The following is a 24,776-nucleotide window of genomic DNA, read 5'->3' on the forward strand; positions in this document are numbered from 1 at the left end:
CCCTGTTCAGGGAAGTTTTTAATGTGTGACATTTTAATGTATTTTTAATCTTTGTTGGAAGCCCAGACAGATGGGTGGGGTACAAATAATAAATTATTATTATTATTATTATTATTATTATTATTATTATTATTATTATTATTATTATTATTATTATTATCCTATGGCTTAGAAAGGGGCAACCCCGCTCCCATTGCAGTTCAAAGGCCCCAGGGTGAGTAGAGTTAGTCTCAGAGAAAGCAAGGCTATTCCCTCCTTCCCTTTCAGACCCATGCAGAAAGGAAACAAGTGGCTTGCTTCTTTTCAGCCTGACTCCCAGAACTCATGCCTGCATGCCACCCTGTCCTGTCAGTGTTTGCAAATATAGTGCAACAACATACACATTGCCCTTACCAGCTCAGAAATAATTCCACACCTCTAAACGTGGCAATAGGCATATGCAGACCCTTTCTAAGGGGAAATGTAATTTTGTGCATCTATGCCCTGGCCTGCTTTGGAGGGGGAACTGGAAGAATACATGTTCATAACTCCCCCTAACCCCCTAGTTTTGCACATTTTGTGGCCGTTGTTTCCCCCAGCCTGTTGCTACTTCAGGGCAGGGAAGAGCAGATGAGTCCCTGTTGCTGATGAAACTGAGCTAAGGCTCCCTTCAAATGTAATGCCCATTTCGTTGGAAGTCGTGCTGTGCAAAAGAGTAATAATCCCTGCATACCAGTGCCTAGACAAGGAAGTCTCTTCCCTTTTTGACACCTGTTGGCCTGGAAAAGGTGGCCTGGCACCTTTTCATTAAGAGGTGTGAGAAATACCTAAAGGTTGAGGGTTTATTTTACACCTGACAAAAATGTTCGTTGGATCCCTGTGGTTGGCACCTGAGATTCAGCCACCTTGCCTCCAGTCTTTGAGGGAATTTGTCTTGTAAATCAGTGCCAGGACCGATTTATCAGAATAAATCATGCATTTAATATACACAGATGTGGCAGATTTTCCCTTCCGTGATTTCGCCTTCATTTCCAAATATAGCTTAGGTATCAGGTAATTAATGTCTTTCTGGCAAGGAAGAAACATGGTGTGCCTGCTGTGGAAGGGCTTTTAATTTTGCTGGAAAAAATGGGCTGTGAGTGGTTGCTTATTTGGGCTTTTAAAGGAATGTGGAGGGGTGTGTGTGTGTGTGCATGTGTGCTTGCATCATATCCTAATCCAGTTAAATCCAGTTGTGAGCATGAAAGTAGGTTTCTCAGAGTTTTATAGTACCTTCCTCTCCAATGAAGGTTCAGGTGTGGCCAACCTCTGGGAAACTAGATGCTACTGAGCTGCCCAGAGTGGTTGGGGAAACCCAGTCAGATGGGCGGGGTATAAATAATAAAATTACTACTACTGGACTACAGTTCCCATCCCCTTGCCATTTACCATGCTGGCTGGGGCTGATGCGAGTTGAAGTCCCACTGCGTCTGTAGGGTCACCAGTTCCCCACCCTGAAACAGAAATTTTGTAGTGTTGGTGATTGAATGAACAGAATCCGAATGAACAGATTCCCATGCTGTGTGTTGTCGAGAGTTGCATGCGGAATTATTTCTGCCTTTCAGGTTTTGTGCTGTTTATGTGGGATGGTGGTAATTGGCGAAATTTTGATTTGTACGTGGCAGTCCTTGACTGCTGCCCCAGATTAACTGTGTTCGCTTCTTGCATCAGGTCTACCTCCATAACCTGGGCATCGATCAGTCACCTTCATCCATACTGACTCCATTTATGCCCCGAGGACCAGTCAGAGAAATAGAATTCTCTCCCACTGAGCTGAGAACACTGAAGACGTCCAATGATTTGTTAGCGCGACGCCTGCAGTTATCGGAAGGTAAGGGCGGGAAATGAATCGGCTTCATTTGTGGAAGATAGGTGGGTTTGTCAGCAGCTAATAACCATCATCACTAACGGTAGTTGTTGGGGAAGGCAGTTACCCTCATGTCGTGTTTGTGGACTTCCCAGCAGCTCCTGACTGGCCACTGGAAACCAAATGCTCAGCTAGATGGAGCCACCTCCTAAACCCCCCCTCTCAATGCAGCTTGAAATACAAAAACAACCCATAAATTTGAAGTGAACACCCTAACAAATAAACACTCACGGCAACTGGGAAAGTCCGTCAGAATGGACTCTCAGTTTCTGGAAACTGCAGATAGTGGGTGCCTGTCCTATCTTGCTAGGAATGCTGCTCCAGAGAACAGGGGCAGCCACACTAAAAGCCCTGTCCGTGTTACTCTGTGGATCCTATGGGTTTCTCCTGCTGCTCATGACACTGGAAAAGACTTTAATGTGAATCTTCTTTTCAGGTGTTCACACTTTATTTGCAGTGAAGCTATCTTTTTGGCTTCCTATTTCTGAAAGGCGATCAGACAAGAGTCCATTGTTCATTAGGGTTTCCTGAATTTGGCAGCAATCCTCCAGTTTTCTTACATAAAATTTCGAGCAGCTCTTTACTTGTCTTTGAAATTGTTCCCAACAGAAAACTGATAAACACTGACTGCATTTTCAGTTATCTTTTAACCCTGGGTCATCAGACAGTCATTTTTTAGCACTATCTTCCTTCCCATGCCGTATGGAAACGGACCAATAAGCAACTGGGAAGCTTTTAAATGGGGTATGTTGGCGAACCTGACTCTGGTGGTTAAAGGTAAAGGTAAAGGGATCCCTGACCATTAGGTCCAGTCGTGGATGACTCTGGGGTTGCGGCGTTCATCTTGCTTTACTGGCCAAGGGAACCGGCGTACAGCTTCCGGGTCATGTGGCCAGCATGACTAAGTTGCTTCTGGTGAACCAGAGCAGCGCATGGAAACGCCGTTTACCTTCTTGCCATATCTACTTGCATTTTGATGTGCCTTCAAACTGCTAGGTTGTCAGGAGCAGGGAACAAGCAATGGGAGCTCACCCCATTGCGGGGATTCGAACCACCGACCTTCTGATCAGCAAGCCCAAGGCTCTGTGGTTTAACCCACAGCGCCACCCGTGTTCCTTGACTCTGGTGATTATTATGCTTCAAATAATTTACTTTTCCGGTATAATTACCTACACCATGTAATTTCAGTTCATGACAAGGACTTACGGTTATTGAACATTGGCAAGGGATACTTGGGAGTTCTGACCATTCTTCTTTTCCCTCTAGGAGACTCGGCCTCTGTGATAGATGCTCTACAGTCAAGCTTTGACTCTTCCATTCATGGTGTGCCCGCCCCAGCTGGGTCACATCCTGGTACTGATCTTCCATTGCCTACAGAGTTCTCCCATCAGCCTTCCAGAGACTGCTTCGATCAGGGCAGCATTGTCTGCCATCAGTTGGAACTACATACTCCGACTCCAGAGCCAAGAGAAGGCACTTTTGAGTCTTCAGCTCCTCCTAAGACAGCAGAGCAGAGTCACGTAACCCCAGAATGGCCGTCCAACATCCATTCTGGTGAGGGGAGATCTCCAAAATGTGTACAGAGACTGATGGACAGATTTGATTCAAAGGAACTTGGTGTAAGTCAAGACCAACTCTCGCCTAGCTCTTTGGCTCATGGAAAAGGTGAAGAAAGCGTAAGTCAAAAAATCAGTTCTTCAGCTGTCCTTCTTGGAGGAGAAGAAGATTGTTTCTTTATAGGATCTGAAACATTAAAAGAGATCCAGAAAATTCTGGCAGAGGCAGAAACTAGGAGCCCAAGCCGAAACTTTAAATCCGCCTCATCCATCTCCTCCACAGACCTGGACAGTTCATTAAAGCAAATAAAAAAGATGGATGGCTCTGGAGATTCTGGATTGTTCAAGGGGAGCAGCCCAGGAATTCAGAGAATGTGGTCATGGGATGAGACGCTGGCTAGGCAAAGTGTTCACAGTTACAATGTGCTCCCCAAAACAGCTAGCTTCACTGGTAGCTTAAAATGTGATGGTCAGCCAGCTGCTGATGTCCTCAGCAATGATCAAATTTTGCCAGAAGAGTCTATGCCACCCTCCCAAGTAACGGTTGAAGAACATAGGACCGTGAAGCCTGTTAGGCGATCAGAGCCTGAAGGCTGTAATAGTGCCACAGTAAATAAAAGCTTGCCCGTCTTTGTAGATAGCGCTGCAGGCAGCAAGTTGTTTACCCCCAAAGATCTCAAAGAATTAGCAGCTACGTCTAGCGCAGGGTCCTTAGACAGCGCCTCTAATATTTGGGAGGAAGGTCAGCAAGTCTTGCAGAAAACCAGGAAAGAAATGGGTGGCAGTCATGGAAGTGGAAACAGCAGCAGTGTGGACTCGCTGGGTATCAAAGTGAAGAATCTTCTGCGGTGTGAACGTCCCGTTTTACACACAACACAGTGGGGGGAGGGGGAGAAGCACAATGAACATAGTCAGAAACAAGTCTCAGCTGGAGCCCGTGTAGCCTGTAGCAGAGGGGATCTTGCGTCCCAAGAGAGTGAGAACGGCAGTAGCTTGGACTCGCTGGCTGCTCGTGTCAAAACGCTTCTGGAAGACGAACGCCCTGTAATGCATGCAGCCCAGATACTTCAGAGTGCTGAGGAGGAAGAAGAAAAAGCACATGGTAAGTAACTGAACCACAGGAGTTCCATGAAGCACAATTGCTATTGTTTAAGTGTAAAAGAAGTCGAAGTATTTCCCCAAGAATCAGTGAAAAGATCAGTCTAATCAGAAATCAATCCTGCAAAATTTTAGCAGAACATATGTTAATATTGCTGTCTTTCAAACTCCCTGTTTAATAACCGTTCTTGGCTTGTGTGTCCATAGCAGTTACCTTAATAGAACGTGGACCACCTGCCAACGCATCAGACTGAATTAGCAACTTCTGCTCTCATTTTCTGTGATCTCTCTGGCAGCCTGGGTGAAACTGAAGCTGACTCTTCAACCTGCAGACGCCGAGGCTGATCTAAACGAGGAAGACCGGCGGATGATAGAAGAGATCAAGAGAATGCAGCTTTTGAGTGCCAGGATAGCTGGAAATGTTAAGGTAAGAAGGAACCAGGGGAAACCAGGAGGCAGATTTAGGAAGCATTGTAGGGTTAGGACAGAATTACAAGCTTTGGCTTGTGGACAAGCATCTTACAACTGCTGAATAAAAAAAAAAAAGTGTTGCACTAATTGGAACAATAATGTGGAAGCAATAATTTCTTCCCAGTGGTGTGGTTTTACCATGTGCACAGTGCTGGTGACCTTTTAATAGCATTTCCACATAGCTTGGGATTTTTGGAAACTGGATGACTGCTTAAAACATTTATAATATGCATATTATAGAGGTCACCTTTTCCAGTTTGTGCCCTGCATTCGGAAGGCAAGGGACTAGCTCTTCTTGCAGTGCAAGTCAGAATGTCTGTTGTGAGAAGTCTGGTCTTTCCTGGCTCTGTCTGGATGTTATGGGGACTGAAGCAGAGACTTTGCATGCAAAACATGCACCCTGCTACCGAACTATAGCCCTTCTGGTGTGAGCTGAATGTGCAGCTTGGTTGTGCCATAGCTAGCACAGCTTCAGCTGTTAGTGTGGGCACATAAATTCTCAACCATGGTTTAGTGTTGTGAGGATGAGACCAAGCTACATGGAAGAATATGGCCAGGAGGAAGACTTGGGTAAGAGTTTAGTCTCACTTTTACAGACTCCCAGCTTAGCATTATGTTTGAAGCAGGGAACCTAGTTTAAGCTAATAAGATTCATAACAAGGATGGTTATTCTGTTCTGTCGCTGACTGTGCTATTTTAATGCTGAATTCTTCTAATGTATTCATGGTTTTTTAAAAAAATCTGTATCTGCAGTATTTTATTGCATTTAATTTGTTTCTGTTTTGCTTGAAATATTTGCGAACCGCTTAGAGGTTTTTCTGAGATGTGAAGCTGTATACAAGTTCACTAAATAAAACAGATAACAAGCCAAGTTCAAGCCAGGTGTGAAGTTGTCTTGTTATGAAACTTAACAGAGCTTGTTTTAAATTGGGACTCCTGGTTCAAACATAATGCTAGGCAGGGATTCTGCTAGAGTGAAACTAAACTTTGCTAAAGTTGTCATGCTGGCCACATGGTAGAAGGAGGGGAAGAACACAAGCTTGATGTTTGGCATGGACTCATCCACGTAGCGCTAAAACGTAACTCAGTATTATAAGCAAATTTGGCCTATGTCTATTTATTAGCAGCAGATCATTAGTGTTTGTGGGACATACATACAAGCTTTCTGTCTGCAAGGACTCCTGTCAGATCCCTGTTGGTGAGGATCTCGTGTTTTATTTTTATCTCGGCAGTGAAACTGACATTAGGCTTGTTTTATGTATACAGTGGTGCCTCGCAAGACGAAAAGAATCCGTTCCGCGATTCTCTTCGTCTTGCGGTTTTTTCGTCTTGCGAAGCAAGCCCATTAGCGGCTTAGCGCTATTAGCGGCTTAGCGGGCTTAGCGGATCAGCTGATAAGTGGCTTAGCGGATCAGCTGATAAGCGGCTTAGCGATCAGCTGTTTAGCGGCTTAGCGGATCAGCTGTTAAGCGGCTTAGCGGATCAGCTGATAAGCGGCTTAGCTGATCAGCTGATAAGCGGCTTAGCGATCAGCTGTTAAGCGGCTTAGTGGCTTAGTGGATCAGCTGTTAAGCGGCTTAGCGGATCAGCTGATAAGTGGCTTAGCGGCTTGGGGAAAAAGGGGGGGGAAAGGAAAAAAAACCCTGCAGGAACTCGCAAGACATTTTCGTCTTGCGAAGCAAGCCCATAGGAAATTCGTTTTGCGAAGCACCTCCAAAACGGAAAACCCTTTTGTCTAGCGGGTTTTCCGTCTTGCGAGGCATTCGTCTTGCGAGGTACCACTGTATATGCATGCGTGTGCATGCATGCGCAGACACATTTTTAGTTTTATGTTGTAATTAGTACATCTTACATTGCAGTTTAGGGACGCGGGTGGTGCTGTGGTTTAAACTACAGAGCGTAGAGCTTGCCGATCAGAAGGTTGGCGGTTTGAATCCCCGCAACGGAATGAGCTCCCGTTGCTTGGTCCCTGCTCCTGCCAACCTAGCAGTTCGAAAGCACATCAAAGTGCAAGTAGATACGGCGGGAAGGTAAACAGTGTTTCTGTGCTCTGCTCTGGTTCGCCAGAAGCGGCTTAGTCATGCTGGCCTCGTGACCTGGAAGCTGTATGCCGGCTCCCTCGGCCAGTAAAGTGAGATGAGCGCTGCAGCCCCAGAGTTGTCCGCGACTAGACCTAACAATCAGGGGTCCCTTTACCTTTTCACATTGCAGTTTTATTGTAGTTATTTATGAAAACCAGACAATAGATTGTATGTTGTCAATTGAAAAGCAGAAACAGGAAATAAGTGAGACTTGCGTAGTTGAATACCTGCTTTCCTTAATATACTCAAAATCCAAAGGAGCCGTAGTAATCTGCCCCACATTTTGAGGGCAAATTCACACAGCTAGTGTCATAGTCCCCACTCATCATTTCCTCTTTCCATCCCAGCTTGCCTTCCATTATGGGGTATTGCCAGAATTCATAAGACATTGATTCTGGTGAATTGCCATATATAATGCCAGATGCCAGCAACCATTCACTTTCATACTGCCAGTTGATAATAAAAAATATAATTGTATTAAGTCTCCTACACACTGCCTAGAGATGACTGTAATTAAGCGGCTTACAAATTGTTGGAATGACATTAAAAAAAATCCTTCCCTATCTTGCTGCAGTGGGTATGAAAGCTGCGCCCTCTGTCACCAGAGGACCTATTCAGAAGACCTGATTTTCAGCACCTTCATGTCACACTGATTTCACTCTCCCCACCCAGCATGCAGCAACAGGGATGAAAACTGGGCCGGGGCGGATCTCGGGGTCTCGGGGCCTTGTGCGACGCAAAAATTCAGTGCCCCTCCACTTCTCGCACTCCATCCTAAATTGTAGTTGCGGCATCCCTGGCGGCGCACCCAAGGCTCTGTGCCCGGTACATGCTCCCCTAAATCGGCCTTTTACTGGGCCTCCTTCTTCTCAGCTGATGCTCACCAATGAGCTAAGGAGCAGAGAGGGACCTCCTCATTGCCATGATGGGGATAAAAATATCCCACCCCCCAGCCAATCTGCATGAATTAGCTTTGTGGTGTGTTTTGTGTAACTCTGTGTATGTATAGCTTTTGTGTGTGTTTATAGGTTTTGCCCCACCCACCACTGGGAAACAGCTCCTGGCCACGGATCCCGAGGAAATTCACACCCACCCCTAGCTTTCAAATGCTAGCTTGTCTGCTTATGAAACTTCCGCCACTATGGGATATATATTGTCCAGAGTGGGCAGGGCAGTCTTGACCTTATTCCCAGGTGTTGGCATAGAATCATAGAATTGTAGAGTTAGAAGGGACCAACCCCATGGAATGCAGGAATCACCTTCAGAAGAAATGGAATGAGCCTCAAGTGGCTGCCTAGGGCATATCCCACCTCCATACGTGCTTTCCTGGCCTTCCATATACCCAAAGGAGCGTCTCCACCTTCATTGTCCAGCCTCCTCCTCTGAGGGTCTTCTGCTGATACCCTCATTGACAGATGTGAAGTTACAGGGAACCAGGCAGAGGGCCTTCTCGGTGGTGGCGCCCGCCCTGTGGAACGCCCTTCCATCAGGTGTCAAGGAAATAAATAACTATCTGACTTTTAGAAGACATCTGAAGGCAGCCCTGTTTAGGGAAGTTTTTAATGTGTGATGTTTTATTCTGTTTTTAATATTCAGTTGACAACCGCCCAGAGTGCCTGTGGAAACCCAGTCAGATGGGCGTGGTATAAATAATAAAGTATTATTTACCTTTTTACATTGCAGTTTTATCGTGGTTAGTTATGAAAACTTCCCTTTAAAGGGAAGTTTTTAATGTTTGATGTTTTATCGTGCTGGGTAATAACAGTAATAATAATAATAATAATAATAATAATAATAATAATAATAATAATTCATCTCAGGGATGCTTCTGCTGGCTTGTTTCTTGAATATTTTCTAGAAAGCCCATTTAAGGCCTCTATCTGATTATTCAAAAGTTCAAACACACACCTTATCCAGTCATTTTCAATCCTGCCCATGTCTTTGATAGACATGTATGACAAAGTAATGTGAGAAGCGACTGTGCTTCTTGACGTTGGGGTTGCAGCAGTGGTGGTGAGGAGGGAGACCTTTTGTATTAACGAACTCCTTAATGCCAGCAGCATCTTGGTTTTACGTTCTTGAATAACTCATAGATATAAATGCCTGTTGATTTTGTACCTGTTTGTCTTGTCTGTTCCCAGCGTAAGAGAACAATGCCTCTGCCTCTGGTGCTGACGTGGGGGTGAGGTGAGGCTTTGCAGCATGTTTTGAAGCATTGAGTAATGCACCTGGATACTGTTTTCCTCTAATTGCTTCCAAGAAACAATTTTCACTCCAGGAAGCTGGAGTTGCTGAATTTTCTGCATGCATCTGAAAGAGGTTCCTTGTTTGTTTGTTTGACTGACAGTTTGCTGTGTGATCTTTGCTCTGAAAAGACGTGTTTTGTTTCAGCCTTTCTTACTGAAGCAGGCTGGTGTTTTTTGTTCTTCGTTTTTACTTGTGCCAAATAAGTTGTTTTTACTACATCAGGTAAACAAGAGGATATCTCTTTGCATTTATTGTATTGCTGCCTCCAATGGAATAATGGCAGCTTTTATAATTTCTCTCTCTGGCTCACAAAAGACTTGACGTTAACTGCAGAAAAGATGAGAATTTTTATTCTGTTTTAATGGGCAATCTTCATCCGTAGCATGCCCAAAAGTGTGCTTCGTTTCAGTAAAGCTGGGTTTTTTTTATTCCTTTTTAGGAAGAGAGCCTAGTGGAGTTCAAAGCTTACGCCGTTCTCTTTTGCCCATGCATTATTTAGATTGGCATTTCAGTAAACAGATTAAACTGGGTGACACCGGAGCTGTTGGAAATAGTCTTCAAATCTAGATTAGAAATTGCCTGCCTCTGTGAAGCCGTCCACAGGTGCCTCTGCAAATAAACCACCTATCAGTAAAGTGTAGAATTAAATGTTGCCTTTAACTGACGTTTAATAAAATCTTTACATTTTTATTGTGCTGATTGCAAGAATGTAGACCTACTTTGTGCATCAGGCAGATCAGTCTTTTCATAAATGCCATTCTGCTGAACTGTATAAGGAGCACCGGAGAACAATACACATTTGGGTGGTGATACTGCAGTTTTCTCCCTGGGGAAATCCACCAAACTGCCACATTTTTAGATAGACTCTGAAACTGGGAGGGGTGGGTGGGACTACAGTAAGCCTCAACTTATGTGCATTTAACTTGTATGCATTCAGCATGATGCACATGGCAAATTAAAAAAGGTAAAATTAAAACAAACATGGGGAGGAAAGTAGTTCTAGGAAGAATGACTTTGGCAATCCCACCTGCCATTGAATCTAATGGGCTTTGACTATATGCAGCTTTTGGCTTTAGGCACAATTCACAGAACGTTATCCAACAACAACAATAAAATTGCCCTTCAACACAAGATCTCAGAATAAAATTGTTGAAGGCTAACTTGTAGGCTAACTGTATTATTATTCCAAAAGGTTCTTAATGACAAACTCCCCTGTTCTTTCAATTTGTTAGATTTTTCTACTGGTGTCTATTAATTGCTTGTTCTTTGATCTTGAGGGTCTTTTATGTTTGAACTTTGCAAGCAGCCTTGAAAATACTTTTATTTTTAAATGCAGGATCTGAGTGAGTTTGTTAGAAGTGTCAGGAGGAAGTGGTGGGATAGCATTGGTGCCTTCACAACTTTTGTCTGTGTAGTCATATTTTTCTGATTTGGGTTGTTAAACTCCATCCCTAGTTTATATGTGCTACTAAATCGGGGCTCACTTTGACTCTCTCTGTCTATGGTGACATCTTGGCATGTTTGGAGGTAGTCTGACGCCAAATTGGGACTTGGAGGCAAGAGATTTGGTCCACTTCCTTTTCTATTCTTTAATGTTAAATATTTGTTGAGATTTAGATTAGGAAGCCTTCTTTAAGACAAAGTCCTCTGATCTTCTTAATTTGGCAGTTGTTTGTACATGCAGGATTCATTGGTTTTATCTCTGCCCCATTGATTGTGACAGATCAAATATAAAAATATTTACGTTAATTTGTTGAACTGATTTTGCTGTTGTGGATCTCTGCTATTAAAGAATGTACTTTCTGTTGTCTCGGATTCTTGACAGGATGGGCTGCGGGGAAACAGCTATGAAAGAATTTCTAGCTGCAGTTCTATTCTGAAAACAGACACAGAACTCTCAAAAACTTCAAGTGACAGTGAGCTGCAAAAGGACATTCGGATACAAGACTCCCAACTAGCTGAATGCCCTGTAATAAGTGCAGCCCAGCCTAGGGTGGTATGTGGAACTGACCGTGCACTTCCGGATGACTCCGAGATTACGTCTTTGACCAGTGACCAAAGTCGTGTCAGCGACCAGCCGCGGGCACACTCAGAAAATCTCTCAGACTCCAGCCACAATGTTCACACTCCCTTGTCTATCGCCACAGACACAAGTCTGAAGGGGCTGACAGGTACCACCAAGGCAGTCACAGGAAAGGAGGTGAGTGCTTCAGCACAGGCAAAATTGGCTGCGGACGCCTCTTCTACAGAATCTGCCAAACAAATTACATCCATTACTTTTGCATCCCGTAAAAGGACATCGTCTTCCCGGGTGCCCTGTGCCAGCATTCCTGAAGCCATTCCTTTGGAAACCCAGTCGATTAGCAATGAACAGCTGGAGTCTAGTAAGCTGCATGTGGGAACTCCTCAACCCTGCGCTTCTGCGAGCATGACAGCCGTTCATGCGCCAGATAAGAGTGTTGAATTTCGTCCGGGTGGAGACGGCCATCGTCATGCGCCCATGGTTGTCAGCAAGGAGGCATATCCTCAGGAAAAGAGTTTTGCCTCTATGGAGAATTCCCAGCCGATTTGCTCTGATCAAAAGGTCCACTCAGTTGCAGAGAATCGGGAAGAAACCCAAGCTGCTTACCAAGGCTTTACTGGGATAAAAAGATACGACAGGCCTTCAGTTAATGTTTCTGATAACAAATCTAACCCAGGAGAAACTGTGGCTGATCCTCTCCGTCCCTTCAACCCACCTCAACAAAAGGCAAAGGATGTTTCTCAAGATGTCTCAAGAAGCTTTGCTGGTATTCCTAAGCCACACTTTCCTACAGGCAAGGAAAGTACATTGACGAAAGAGCACAAATCTGCCTCTGATCAATATTTATGCAGGGCTGAAGCCATGGACACTGGAAGCAGCAGCCCGTTATCCACTTCCTCCCAAGATCACATTTCAACGACCATTCCAGTCTCTCCTTCATCACCAACCCGGAAAGCCCTGTCTGGTGTCCACATGACCCTCTCTCCAAAGCATGTGGAATTGCCTCTTCCTAGTTTAATAGATGCTGGCGCTGAAAAGAGACGAGTTGGTGGATTTACAAGCGACCCTCATCCAGCAACTCTAAATGATCCGAGTCATTCATTAGAAGCGACCTCTAATTTGAAACCCACAGAACGTTTCACAAGCACCCAGGATTCTGCATACTTTCCAAGGTCACCTACACCAGATTCCCACTTTAAGCATTCCCATGTTCCAGTTGCGGCAAAACCAGCTCCAAGTCAGGAGCCACTGGAGATCAGGCAGATTTTCCCAGTTACAGACCGAGGAAGAGTACCGGGTTCGTATTGGCAGAGTCCCGAAGAGAACTTAAAAACCACGGCCTCTTCCCAAACGGAAAGGATGTCGTCGGATGCCATCACTCAAATAACAACAGAAAGCCCTGAGAGGGCAACCTATTCTGCAGAGATATTTGTTAGCAATGACAGCGGTGACGTGGAAGCTCTGAGACCTTCTCATCGAAAGAGTCATGAAATGCTGGGTACTGCAGCTGCTCCCGTGAGCCACATCTCAGTTTTGAACAGGCAGGCTGGTGAGAAGTTTAATTTATTGTTCCTTGATCTGAAGAGCTATGCCTAATGAGCAAGGCAGCCTTGTTCATATTATATATTATCCCCTCTCAGTTGTGAGACCTACTTTCTCCTTGAGGGATATGTGAGCAAATCTACCAGTTTAGCTTGTGAATCCACTTCCACAGTTTCTGTGGGATGGAAAAGTCATACAAGGCAGGTGAGAGCCTTGTTCCTTGCAGACCTTTACATGGACCGAAGTGTATACATTTAGGATCCTAGCTATGCCAACAGATTATAAGGTTAAAGTAGTATCGCATTTGGTGTTAAGTTTGTGTCCTTGTCTTGTCCACCTTGCTTCCCATGCCTGCAGGTACGCCAAGGTTGCTGCCATATAAACCACCTGGGAGCTCAGAGATGTACTACGTTCCCTGTCCTAAAGAAACCCTCAGACTCTCGCGGGTCCGATCAGAGACTACCATGGAGAGCTCCCACTCAGGTATTTCCTGTTGCTCCAAACTTTTATCTAAGCTGCTGTTCTCAGCAGAGCCAAGGAACTGACTTTGCATAAAATGCAAAAATGTAAGCAGTTTGTTGTGCTGTGTTTAAATTTGTTGAATAGAGTTGAGCTGCAATAGTCTAGATTTACAGTAGTTGTAGAGCAGAAACAAAACTCGTATGCGTGCTTCATTTAAGCTTTGCCTTTTGGTGTGAAATAACTTTTTAGATTTGAATGACAGCGGGAACAATTTAGTAGCTAGAAAGGCAGCACGATTTCTTTCTACCAATGTTGGTGGACCCTAGATGTTTTTAATTTTCCTGGTTCTGCTTCAAACTGCTGCTTCATTCCAGTTCTTTCTCTTCCTCCAGCAATGTTTCCCTCTTTTGTTCCCGTTTTCTGTGTGTTTTTATCTTTAGGTAAGGTATCAGTGAAGTATTCTGGGAAGCAGTTCAATGTTCAGTTTAAACAGATACCCAAAATGTTTGCGTTGTCTGTATTTGTACAAGAGCTTAGTTAACCTGTACTCTGTACATACTCAGAGGCATGCTTGCCTTTATTACTACTTGACCTGTAAAGTAGTTCTGAATAATGCTGAGTTCTACCACTGAATGGGAAGCAGATTCCTTCTCATTTGGACCATCTTTCTAAGGTGTTGGATGGTGCTTCTTACTTGTTAAATTCAATCACAAGACTGGCATGAATTTATTAGTTGAAAGCAGGCAATAGCTTTGAACTTCTCCCTGATGGAAAAGGTGACCTGGTCAAAATTGGACCTCACGTGCTTTTTGGTTCTGTTGTTCGCCTATCCTGTTTGGTTGGAACCGGAACCAAGAAGACATAGCTAGTGGAACTCTGTGAACATAGTTCTGTAATGTTCAGTTTGTAAGTTTATTGTTCTAGCTGAAGGTCATGACAAACCTCTAGCAAATAATACAGAACATCCATAGTATAAGCCAACATCCTTGAATTATCCCAGTCGGGATTCAGGCCTCATCATGGGACTGAAACTGCCTTGGTCGCACTGGTTGATGATCTCCGGCGGGCTAGGGACAAAGGTGAGAGCTGTTTCCTAGTTCTGCTGGATCTCTCAGCGGCGTTTGATACCATTGACCATAACATCCTTCTGGACCGTCTTGAGGGGCTGGGAGCTGGGGGTACTGTCATACAGTGGTTCCGCTCCTTCCTCCTGGGCTGTGTTCAGAAAGTGGTGGTGGGGGATGAGTGTTCAGACCCCTGGGCTCTCAATTGTGGGGTGCCTCAGGGTTCTGTCCTCTCCCCCATGCTTTTCAACATTTACATGCAGCCACTGGGAGAGATCATCAGGAGGTTTGGGCTGGGTGTTCATCAGTATGCGGATGATACCCAGCTCTACCTCTCTTTTAAGTCAGAACCAGTGAAGGCGGTGAAGGTCCTGTGTGAGTGTCTGGAGGCGGTTGGAGGATGGATGGTGGCTAACAGATTGAGGTTGAATCCTGACAAGACAGAAGTACTGTTTTTGGGGGACAGGAGGCGGGCAGGTGTGGAGGATCCCCTGGTCCTGAATGGGGTAACTGTGCCCCTGAAGGACCAGGTGCGCAGCCTGGGAGTCATTTTGGACTCACAGCTGTCCATAGAGGCACAGGTCAAATCTGTATCCAGGGCAGCTGTTTACCAGCTCCATCTGGTACGTAGGCTGAGACCCTATCTGCCTGCAGACTGTCTCGCCAGAGTGGTGCATGCTCTGGTTATCTCCCGCTAGACTACTGCAATGCGCTCTACGTGGGGCTACCTTTGAAGGTGACCCGGAAACTACAACTAATCCAGAATGCGGCAGCTAGACTGGTGACTGGGAGTGGCCGCCGAGACCACATAACACCGGTCTTGAAAGACCTACATTGGCTCCCAGTACGTTTCCGAGCACAATTCAAAGTGTCGGTGCTGACCTTTAAAGCCCTAAACGGCCTCGGTCCAGTATATCTGAAGGAGCGTCTCCTCCCCCATCGTTCTGCCTGGACACTGAGGTCCAGCTCCGAGGGCCTTCTGGCGGTTTCCTCACTGCGAGAAGCCAAGTTACAGGGAACCAGGCAGAGGGCCTTCTCGGTAGTGGCGCCCGCCCTGTGGAACGCCCTCCCATCAGATGTCAAAGCGATAAACAACTACCTGACATTCAGAAGACATCTGAAGGCAGCCCTGTTCAGGGAAGTTTTTAATATGTGATATTTTTGTGTATTTTTCATCTTTGTTGGAAGCCGCCCAGAGTGACTGGGGAAACCCAGCCAGATGGGCGGGGTACAAATAATAAATTATTATTATTATTATTATTATTGTTGTTATTATTATTATTATTATTATTATTATTATTATTATTAGAGAGAAGACACCATCTAGTTTGATTTCAGATTAAACCTCCGAATCACAACTTGAAGTGATTCCATCTAACTCATTTTTCCTGTGTGTTATGAAGCTATTATTTTCACTCAAAAGAAACCCAACCGTTTCTGCCAGGGTGTACCTGTTTGCTTGTGTGAACAGAGGTTTCAAAAAGCAATCTCTTGGATCTCTTAATAAGAGGCAGGCTAACAGATAATGAGTGATCTCTTCCACCTGAGGTTGACCACAGACGCAAAGTCTGTCTACATAGGGGACCTTGTTGTAGCATCTATCCAGGACCGCGGTGGAGTTCAGTAATGAGGCATCCTAGAAAGCATACATCCATTTTAAAAAAGAACTAAATTAACTGATAGAGTTGGGATATGTCTCGTTTAATTGGGGAAATGTTAGGTGACCAAGTGCTGTTGACCCAGAATATAAATTGGCTTCCGTTGTAGACTTTAGAACTGTTGCAACACAGAAACATGCTGCTGCAGGATGTTTATTTTTTCTGTGTCTTTTTTTTTAATGTACTTTTTCTTTCCCGGGCTTCTTTCATATATATATACATATATATTGGTCTCCCTACTCTCTGTCTTCTAACAGGATCAAACGATGCCACGCCTCCCAAATTTCCAGCACAGGCACTTGGCTCAGGGGATGAGATTCCACCAAGTCCTGTAGCTATCAAGCACAGAGAGGGCATCTATAGTAAAAGGGCTGTTCCTAAGGAGGCTTGGACAGGAGGAGATGCACAGGAAGGTGTCAAAGGTGACTATTCTTCTATGTGGAACAAGAGCTGCTTTTGTGGCATCTGAATATTTATGACAGTTTGGAAGCCTCTTATGTATTGTGCTAGCTCTGGAGTGTCCCAAGAAGGATTGTTTTGCTATGGGAGTTGAAATAACTTATTGCTGTTGCTATAATCCGCCCCTTCACCAAATGCTTCCAGGGGGAGCTAGAAAAATATCTCGGTTGAAAACAAAAACACACTACAGTGGTACCTCGGTTCTTGAACCGCTTGGCTCCCAAACAAATCGGCTCCCGAACGCCGCAAACCAGGAAGTAAGTGTTCCGGTTTGCAAACGTTTTTTGGAAGCCAAACGTCTGACGCAGCTTCCGCTTGAGTGCAGGAAGTTCCTGCAGCCAATCAGAAGCCGCGCCTTGGTTTTCGAATTGTTTCGGGAGTCGAACGGACTCCTGGAACAGATTAAGTTCGAGAAGCAAGGTACCATTGTATCATTAAAATATTAAACTAAAATTACAAAATCACACCATCACAAAAGTAACAGAACAGCAGTTCAGAGCAGCAGTACCGGAGGATAGTTTTAGGATGCCATGAAAAGGATGCTCTTTTTTTATTCATCATCAAAAGATTGTGGATGAAGATGATTTCTGAAAATGAAGGGCAAAATGATTAGAGATGCTGTGATCTCTGGAAAAACACCTCGAGCCACAAGTAGTCTTTTTAATGGGGGACGGGCAGTGGACTTCTTAAGGGCAACTGGGGTGTAAATGGTTAACCCTTCCTTCCCCCAACTGTAACCTCCAGGAAGATCGTACACACCTCTGGCCCAGAAATCAGACTTAGAAAAAGTTACAAACTGTTTTTATATATGTGAGTGTGGTGCTTGCTGTTCCCATTTGTGGCCATGGATCTCCTACTTTTGAAATTTGCAATATCTCTATGGTGGTTTTTGTTATGTGAATGGTTCCACAGACCCTCCGGGTGTGTTAGGCAGACTCCCTGGGGTCCATGGACCACCAATTGGGAACCACTGCCTTAAACCAATGCTTCTGTTCTGGACCCACTGCTTGGCTCCATAACGGAACCCAGAAACCTGGGTCTTCTCTTTGTGCTCTTTCACTCAGTATCCTCTGGCAGTGCAGAACGAGCCAGCCAAAGTTTCTCTCACTGCCGAAGGAAGGAAAGGTGTTAAACAGAATCTGCAAATGCCAAAAGAATTAGAGCAGAACAGCGTAGTATTTTAGGGAGAGTGTGGACAGAATATATGAGCTTTTCCGTGCAAGCTTTCTAGGTTCGTAACTGGCTGCGTTTCCACGTAAAAAAATCTCAGTGCGGCAGCGTGCTCAGAAGCCAAAGGAGAATTCTTCCCTTTGTGCCTTTGATCAGCTCTTGCCATGGAGTGACATACACAACTCTTGAAATGTTAGTATTAGAAGGAAGGGAGGACAGAAGAACGTTGGGGAGATGAGCACATTAAAAAATGTTCATGCCTTGGGCGAGGGTGTGTGTGGAGAGCTGTGTGTGCTGCCAGAAGGGGAAAAAACTCCTTAGCCTATAACTAGATAATCTAAATTCAATAGTCCGAATAAATGCAGGCAGACGTCCATTTTGCACAGCCTTATTTTCAGCTTGAGGAAAGAGTTTGTGCTGCCGTTTTATTTTCCTGACAAGATTCCACAAGCCTAGGCCAGCATAAGCAATTATTTTTGTTGTTGGTCTAGCAGAGGAGTAGACAACTGCTTGTACAGAGAAACTAGTCTTCTCTGAGTTCATTTATACAACTCCATTTATTACTGTTATTTTTGCTCTGGCCCATAAAGGGACTTGGAAGTGCATTGAAATGGATTTTAACCATTGTGCTTATTAATTTTATTTGTTTCACTTCCCTTGTGTTTATGTTTTTCATTTTGTATTGTCGCTTTTTCATTATATTTATCTTTTTTTTTTGTATAGTTTGTATTCTTTTTATTGGCCGCCTTAAGCACAGTTGTCTTGTTTTTAAAGTTACTTTTTTCAAGCTACGGTTTGACGCGTTCTTCTAATTGTATGTCACCTTGGGAGAGCCCTGTTTTGAAAAGCAACATATACAAATCCCCAAATTAATGGATGAAAAGAAAATAAACTAAACATGTAAGGAGACTGCGTCTAGAGTTGATAAATAGCACTGTCAATTTAGAATGAGAACCACCATGTATTGTAGCTGTTTCATTCCGGCCAAGCTTAAATATTTCATTTTCTTTTCCCTTCCTTTCCCCCTTTAGGAAGTCCCAAAGTCCCAAATCGCTTGGAATCTGTGGCAGCTACCCATTCAGTGTTCAGATCTGCTCAGTTTTACCTGCATCACCCAGTGCCTCTGCAGCATGAAATTGACTTCCTTGCTGGGAATGATGCCTTGGGACAGTATGCAGTGCAAGAGCACCCAGCCCTTCCTTCAAAAGACATCTTCCAGCACGACGGAACATCCAGAAGAGGTCAGGCTGTTTTCTCTCCGCACCAGCCAACAGGAGAGGAGAGGTTTTCCCCACCGAATTTTGAGCCAGATTACAGTGTGCTGGAGGAATTGAGGTTCAATGAGACTTTGGAGAGAGGCTCTCCAAGGAAGGAACTACAACAGCCTGATGTGAGGAAAAGTGGCCACAAATTGTCCAAAGGCCAGCTTCTTCCAAGCAGCCAAAGGAGCAGCTTAAAAGAGAAGCGGGTAGCCGATCTCCCAGAGATGCAAAGTGCTCCTTTCACAGGCAGTTTAGATGAACTCTGGGCTAAATACTTGGAGCGTCAGAAGCAGCACCAGCAACGTAGTCCGAGTGGCAGCAGCAGAAGTGAGCTGTCTCTGGTAGAGCGACTTGATAGATTAGCCAGGCTTCTTCAGAACCCGGTTAGGCACACCATGGTGCCTGTCAAGGATGAAGATGTCCGTGTCCAAGTGGAACCAAAGGGAAAAGAGTCAAAGAAGATCAGTTCCCAAGCAAATAAGGCGTACAAAGGTAGAGTTGCAATCCATAGCCCCAGGGGAAAGGCGGAAGAGAGCCCAGAGGACACCAGCAATACAAGGCTATCAAAATCGAGGCATTGTAAAGTTGGCAGCGCTGCAGCTCTTTACCACATGGATCGAAATTTGGAGCAGCGTCGGAATTCGGCGATTCTGAGCGACACCTCTTCTGAAATGAGGCCTGTGAAAGATTGCAGCGTGTTAACCGACATCACCTCCGATTCAGAAGTGACTCAGCCCGAGACGGACACTGCGTCTCGGACGGAGGCAAGTGTTTCCGTTTCCACGATCGACACAGAGAGGCTGATCCGGGCCTTTGGGCATGACAGAGTGCAGGTGTCCCCCAAACTGTCCCAGCTCTACAGCGCCATCCGACACCAGAAGACGCGCTCGGAGAAGTACGCCAAGGGGAGCAGGAAAGACAGGGCAGCAGACTACCAAAGAACGGCTCATGCCGAGCCAAAAAGAAAAGAGACCCAGGTAAGTATAAATAATAATAATAATAAATTTTTATTTATACCCTGCCCTTCCCGGTTCAAAAACCGGGCTCAGGGCAGCTAACAACAAATTTAAAACACTTAATTGTAAAAGCAGCATAAAATACAGTATAAAAACATGAATAACAAAATTCAAAGTTCAGAAATCAATTTAGGGGAAATCCATCTAATAAGCATTAGATAGTCACCAGGGCTAGCTGGCTGAATTAGTCCTACTTGGGCCAGCGAGGAGGCCAGCGGAGAATTAGCTGTGGGTTCTCAGAGCGGGTGATCTTCATAAAAGGGGAGGGGGAGGGAAGGGAAATAAAAGATCAGGCTGAATTCAAATTAAAGGCCAGGCGGAATAGCTCGGTCTTACAGGCCCAACAGAAGGAGGTTAAATCCTGAAAGGCCCTAGTCTCCTGGGACAGAGCATTCCACCAGGTCGGAGCCATCACTGAAAAGGCCCTGGGCCTGGACCCCTAAACTATGGTTATTCATTGACCTTAAGGTCCTCTGTGGGGCAGACCAGGAGAGGCGGTCCTGTAAATACAAGGGCCCTAAGCCCAAGTATGTGGCATAATTTGCTGTGGGGTAATCCACAGCAAAAAATTTACTGTGATCTATGATCTGCATAGGGATGCGGGTGGCGCTGTGGGTTAAATCAGAGCCTAGGACTTGCCGATCAGAAGGTTGGCGGTTTGAATCCCCACAACGGGGTGCGCTCCCGTTGCTAGGTCCCTGCTCCTGCCAACCTAGCAGTTCAAAAGCACGTCAAAGTGCAAGTAGATAAATAGGTACCGCTCCGGCGGGAAGGTAAACGGCATTTCTGTGCGCTGCTCTGGTTCGCCAGAAGCGGCTTAGTCATGCTGGCCACATGACCCAGAAGCTGTACGCTGGCTCCCTCGGCCAATAAAGTGAGATGAGTGCCGCAACCCCAGAGTCGGCCACAACAGGACCTAATGGTCAGGGGTACCTTTACCTTTATGTATAATCTGCATAAAACAGGTGAAAGGAAAGCGTGACAACTAGCCTTTAACTTGAAGATCAGCTAAGCTATGTGGGCGGAGGCAGGCTAATCTTCATTGGGGTCTCTCTGTCTTTCTCCTCCTCCTCTGCATCAGCTGAGCTGAGGCCTCTGCATGTAAGAGTATGGAAAGGTCAGTCTTGTTGTCCTTCATAAGCAGCAGGTGAAATGGTCTTTAGCTGTGCCTTCATTGTGCATCTTGAGACACTGGGCGAAAACATTCCTCTTCAACCAGGCCTTTGGCTGATTAACAGCCCACGTCCTTTGAAATGTTTTTGTGGGAATGGGCTGTTTTGCTTTGTTTTTGTTCTTGTTTTTATTATGTACTTTGTGGTTTTATTCTGTGATTCATCCGCAGTAGCAGTAATAATAATAATAATAATAATAGTAATAATAACAATCCTGTCCTACTTCGTAATATAGATGGGGACATGACATAATAAAAGGGGGGGGGGCATCATGTCCACTGTTGTTGCTAATTTATATGCCAAAGTGCTTTCTTATATTGGAGTCTCACCCCAGATGGCGACCAGTAACTTTCCTTCCATACTTCCCCACCAAGCAACTTAGATTCATCCAAGCTGGAAGCCATGAACAGGGGGGATAATTGCCCCATCCTCATGACCACAGAAGTGACGATTTCTGAAGGAACTGGATGTGGACATTGTGTTCTAAAAAGCTAGCTAGCTTGTTTTTTTTTTTTAAATGATATTTATTAAAGTTTAACAATTACAAAAAAGAAAAGGGAAAAAAAACAATAAAAAAGTTACAATACTTCAAAAATAAAAGAGAATACAATAAAAAAACACAGTACAGCAGAGCAATAAAAAAAAAGAAAAAAACAAAAACATTTAAATACAAAAACATTTATATAATAATAAAAAAACCCACACATCTGATATTTTCATATCTTTATCTTTCATTTACTTATTGTATTTTTCGCCATATAGGACACACTTTTTGCCCTCCAAAAATGAAGGGGAAATGTGTGTGCGTCCTATGGGGCGAATGCAGGCTTTTGCTGAAGCCTGGAGAGCGAGAGGGGTCGGTGCGCACCGACCCCTCTCGCTCTCCAGGCTTCGCGCACCTCTCCGCAAGCAGCGGGAGCCCGGCCCTGGGCTCCCGCTGCTTGCGGAGAGTTGCCCGCACGCTGAAGCCTGCGCGCGCTGAGCTCAGCGCGTCCAGGCTTCGCGGACCTCTCAGCAAGCAGCGGGAGCCAACGCTGGGCTCCCACGGCTTGCAGAGAGCTGCCTGTTTGGGGGCTGGGGTCGGGGGAAGCTCGGGCTTCCCCCGCCCCAGCCCCGCGCCTGGGGGGGAAATAATTCCCCCCCCCTTTATTTCCCCTTAAAAAAACTAGGTGCGCCTTATGGGACGGTGCATCCTATAGGGCAAAAAATACGGTATTTCCTCGACTTCCTCATACCTCCCTTTTTTGTATTCTAATTCAATTAACTGTTTCAGAAAGTCCTTTCCCTCTTTCTCAGATTTTGTTCTATAGTTTATCTTAACGCAGTTTGACCATAAATTTTAACACTTTGACCCATTAACAATCCATTTTTACTTAATTCTTTATAACCTTTCTGCTAAAACCATGTAAATTCATTCCAGCATCCTTCTAACATTCATTAATTTTGCTATATTTTTGTAAATATACTTTAAATTTTTTCCAATCTTCCACTGACTCTTCTCCCTGGTCTCGGATTCTGCCAGTCATTTCCCCCAGTTCCATGCTGATTTGATTCCTTTCCAAACACCGAGAAACGAACTTGCAGTTCTCTGAGGCCTTTATGCATCTGCCTGATTCTTTCCTTTAGGCAACGGACTCTTTCATTTCTTCGGATTCCGTTTCTACCCTCAGCAGTTCCCTTGGACCAAGCCCTGCTCTCAGTAGCAAGCGGAGCAGGCGGATGTTGAACAAGGCTGTCCAGGCAGGTGAGCAGCTCTCATCCCGACTCTTGCCTTCATGTCTGCGCTCTTGCCTTTTTGTTGTGATCCTCTTCAGAGTCCCTCGCTCTTACTTCAGTCAGCCAGGTGTGCTTGCAGAGCTTTCACTGCCCGCACATCTTTGCAGCTCAGATCCTTTCAAAAAACGGATAACAAGTTGAACTCTGGTGAAATGGCACTCCCCTTCCCTCCACGGGCTTCTTTGATGCTAGCAGGTAGTTCCTTTGTTCGTACTGTGGGCTTTCTTGACTCTGGTCTCGCAATAAATCTTGGGTCAGAGAACTGACTTGTTCTGTGTGGTATTTTCCCCACTTGCAAGCACAGTCGTAAACTTTCTCACTACTGCAAATAAATGTCAGTTCTCTTGCTCAGTCGGTTGGAGCTTCACTCCTTATTTGATGATGTGAATCTTGCTCTTATCTGTTGTGTGATTTCTGTTCTGGGACAATACTTATCTAAAAACGGAGGCCAGTTATATACAACCGTGTACTATCCTCACCCACTATTGAAACTGAAGCCATGCACAACCTCCAGTTTTCTGCAGGTCTATACATTATTGGCAGAATGAAGACTTTTAAAGTTGGAGGGGACCTAAGAGGACATGTGCTCCAGCCCTCCTTCTCTGAGGCAGGGTGAGGGATGCAGGAATTCCACATTGCATAAGGCAGGCATGGTTCTTGGTGTGTTCTGTTTGGTTAAATCATGGGTAGGTAAACTAAGGCCAGGGGGTTAATCCAGCCCAATTGCCTTCTAAATCCGGTCCACGGATGGTCCAGAAATCAGCGAGTTTTTACATGAGTAGAATGTGTCCTTTTATTTAAAATACATCTCTGGGTTATTTGTGGGGCCTGCCTGGTATTTTTACATGAGTAGAATGTGTGCCTTTATCTAAAATGCATCTCTGGGTTAATTGTGGGGCATAGGAATTTGTTCATTTCTCCCCCTCCAAAATATAGTCTGCCCCCCCCCCCCAAGGTCTGAGGGACAGTGGACCAGAGCCCTGCTGAAAAAGTTTGCTGACCCCTGGGTTAAATCAAGGTTCTCCCTGTTAAGATATGGAGTCCTCTGCTGCATCAGGCCAGAGCTCCACCTAGTCTGGCATTCTGTTCTCATGCCCGTGAAGGTTGAAAAATGAGTTAGAAGGGTCTTCTGAAATTTCTGATTCCATTATGTGGTTTCAGCAATGTGTTCAGTGCTTGGATGCAGACTCCGTGCAGGGCTTCTTGTTCTCCAGACTAAAGAATATTGGGGGGAAAGCAAGTATGTATATTCAGAAAATGAACATGGAAGCACACGTGACAAAATCAATACATGGAAGTAATAAATCCTGTAGCTAGGCTACTATATCTGATGATTTTGCTGTGTGTATGTGTCATTTTTCATTCTGCATAGCTCTTCGCACTGTTCATTGTTGCTTGAGCATCCTTCAGAATCTCAAGGAAGGAGATGTTGCTGCAAGTCCTAGACATTCCAGTTTCTGTCCAAAAATACTGTATATTTCTCATATTTGTAAAGACTCAGAAACCAAGAGGAAAGTAAAAAAAGAAGTCAGGATCTTTGCTTTTCATATCTTGTTTCTGTTTTATTAACTTTGAGCAGGTTTCACATGTGGATCTAATTCCAGAATTTAATGCATCTCTGGGTTATTTGTGGGGCCTGCCTGGTGTTTTTACATGAGTAGAATGTGTGCTTTTATTTATAATGCATCTCTGGGTAAAAAAGTAGAGTTAAGATTCAGTCTGTTTGCCAGCTGTGACTTGACATCCATCCATTCATGTAAGCAAGTTTCAAAGTCGGCTAATTACTAATAACAAAAATGTGCATATTTGTCAATGTGTCTAGAGCAGACCGTGT

The 24,776-nt window shown here is 44.8% G+C and overlaps 1 protein-coding gene across 4 annotated transcripts in view; it reads left to right on the forward strand.

Moving 5' to 3' along the window:
* Positions 1-24,776, forward strand: part of ALMS1 (ALMS1 centrosome and basal body associated protein) — a 73,949-nt gene that overhangs the window by 29,987 nt on the left and 19,186 nt on the right. For all 4 annotated transcript variants that reach the window (XM_077933717.1, XM_028744302.2, XM_077933716.1 and 1 more), the window contains exons 6-13: positions 1,690-1,849; positions 3,152-4,543; positions 4,836-4,966; positions 11,164-12,910; positions 13,261-13,386; positions 16,345-16,509; positions 18,748-19,955; positions 22,793-22,910. In XM_077933717.1, coding sequence (XP_077789843.1) covers positions 1,690-1,849; positions 3,152-4,543; positions 4,836-4,966; positions 11,164-12,910; positions 13,261-13,386; positions 16,345-16,509; positions 18,748-19,955; positions 22,793-22,910 — 5,047 coding nt within the window. The remainder of the gene's footprint in view (positions 1-1,689; positions 1,850-3,151; positions 4,544-4,835; positions 4,967-11,163; positions 12,911-13,260; positions 13,387-16,344; positions 16,510-18,747; positions 19,956-22,792; positions 22,911-24,776) is intronic.

The sequence above is a fragment of the Podarcis muralis genome, chromosome 9 (genome assembly GCF_964188315.1).
Source record: "Podarcis muralis chromosome 9, rPodMur119.hap1.1, whole genome shotgun sequence".
In the NCBI taxonomy this organism is placed as follows: Eukaryota; Metazoa; Chordata; class Lepidosauria; order Squamata; family Lacertidae; genus Podarcis; species Podarcis muralis.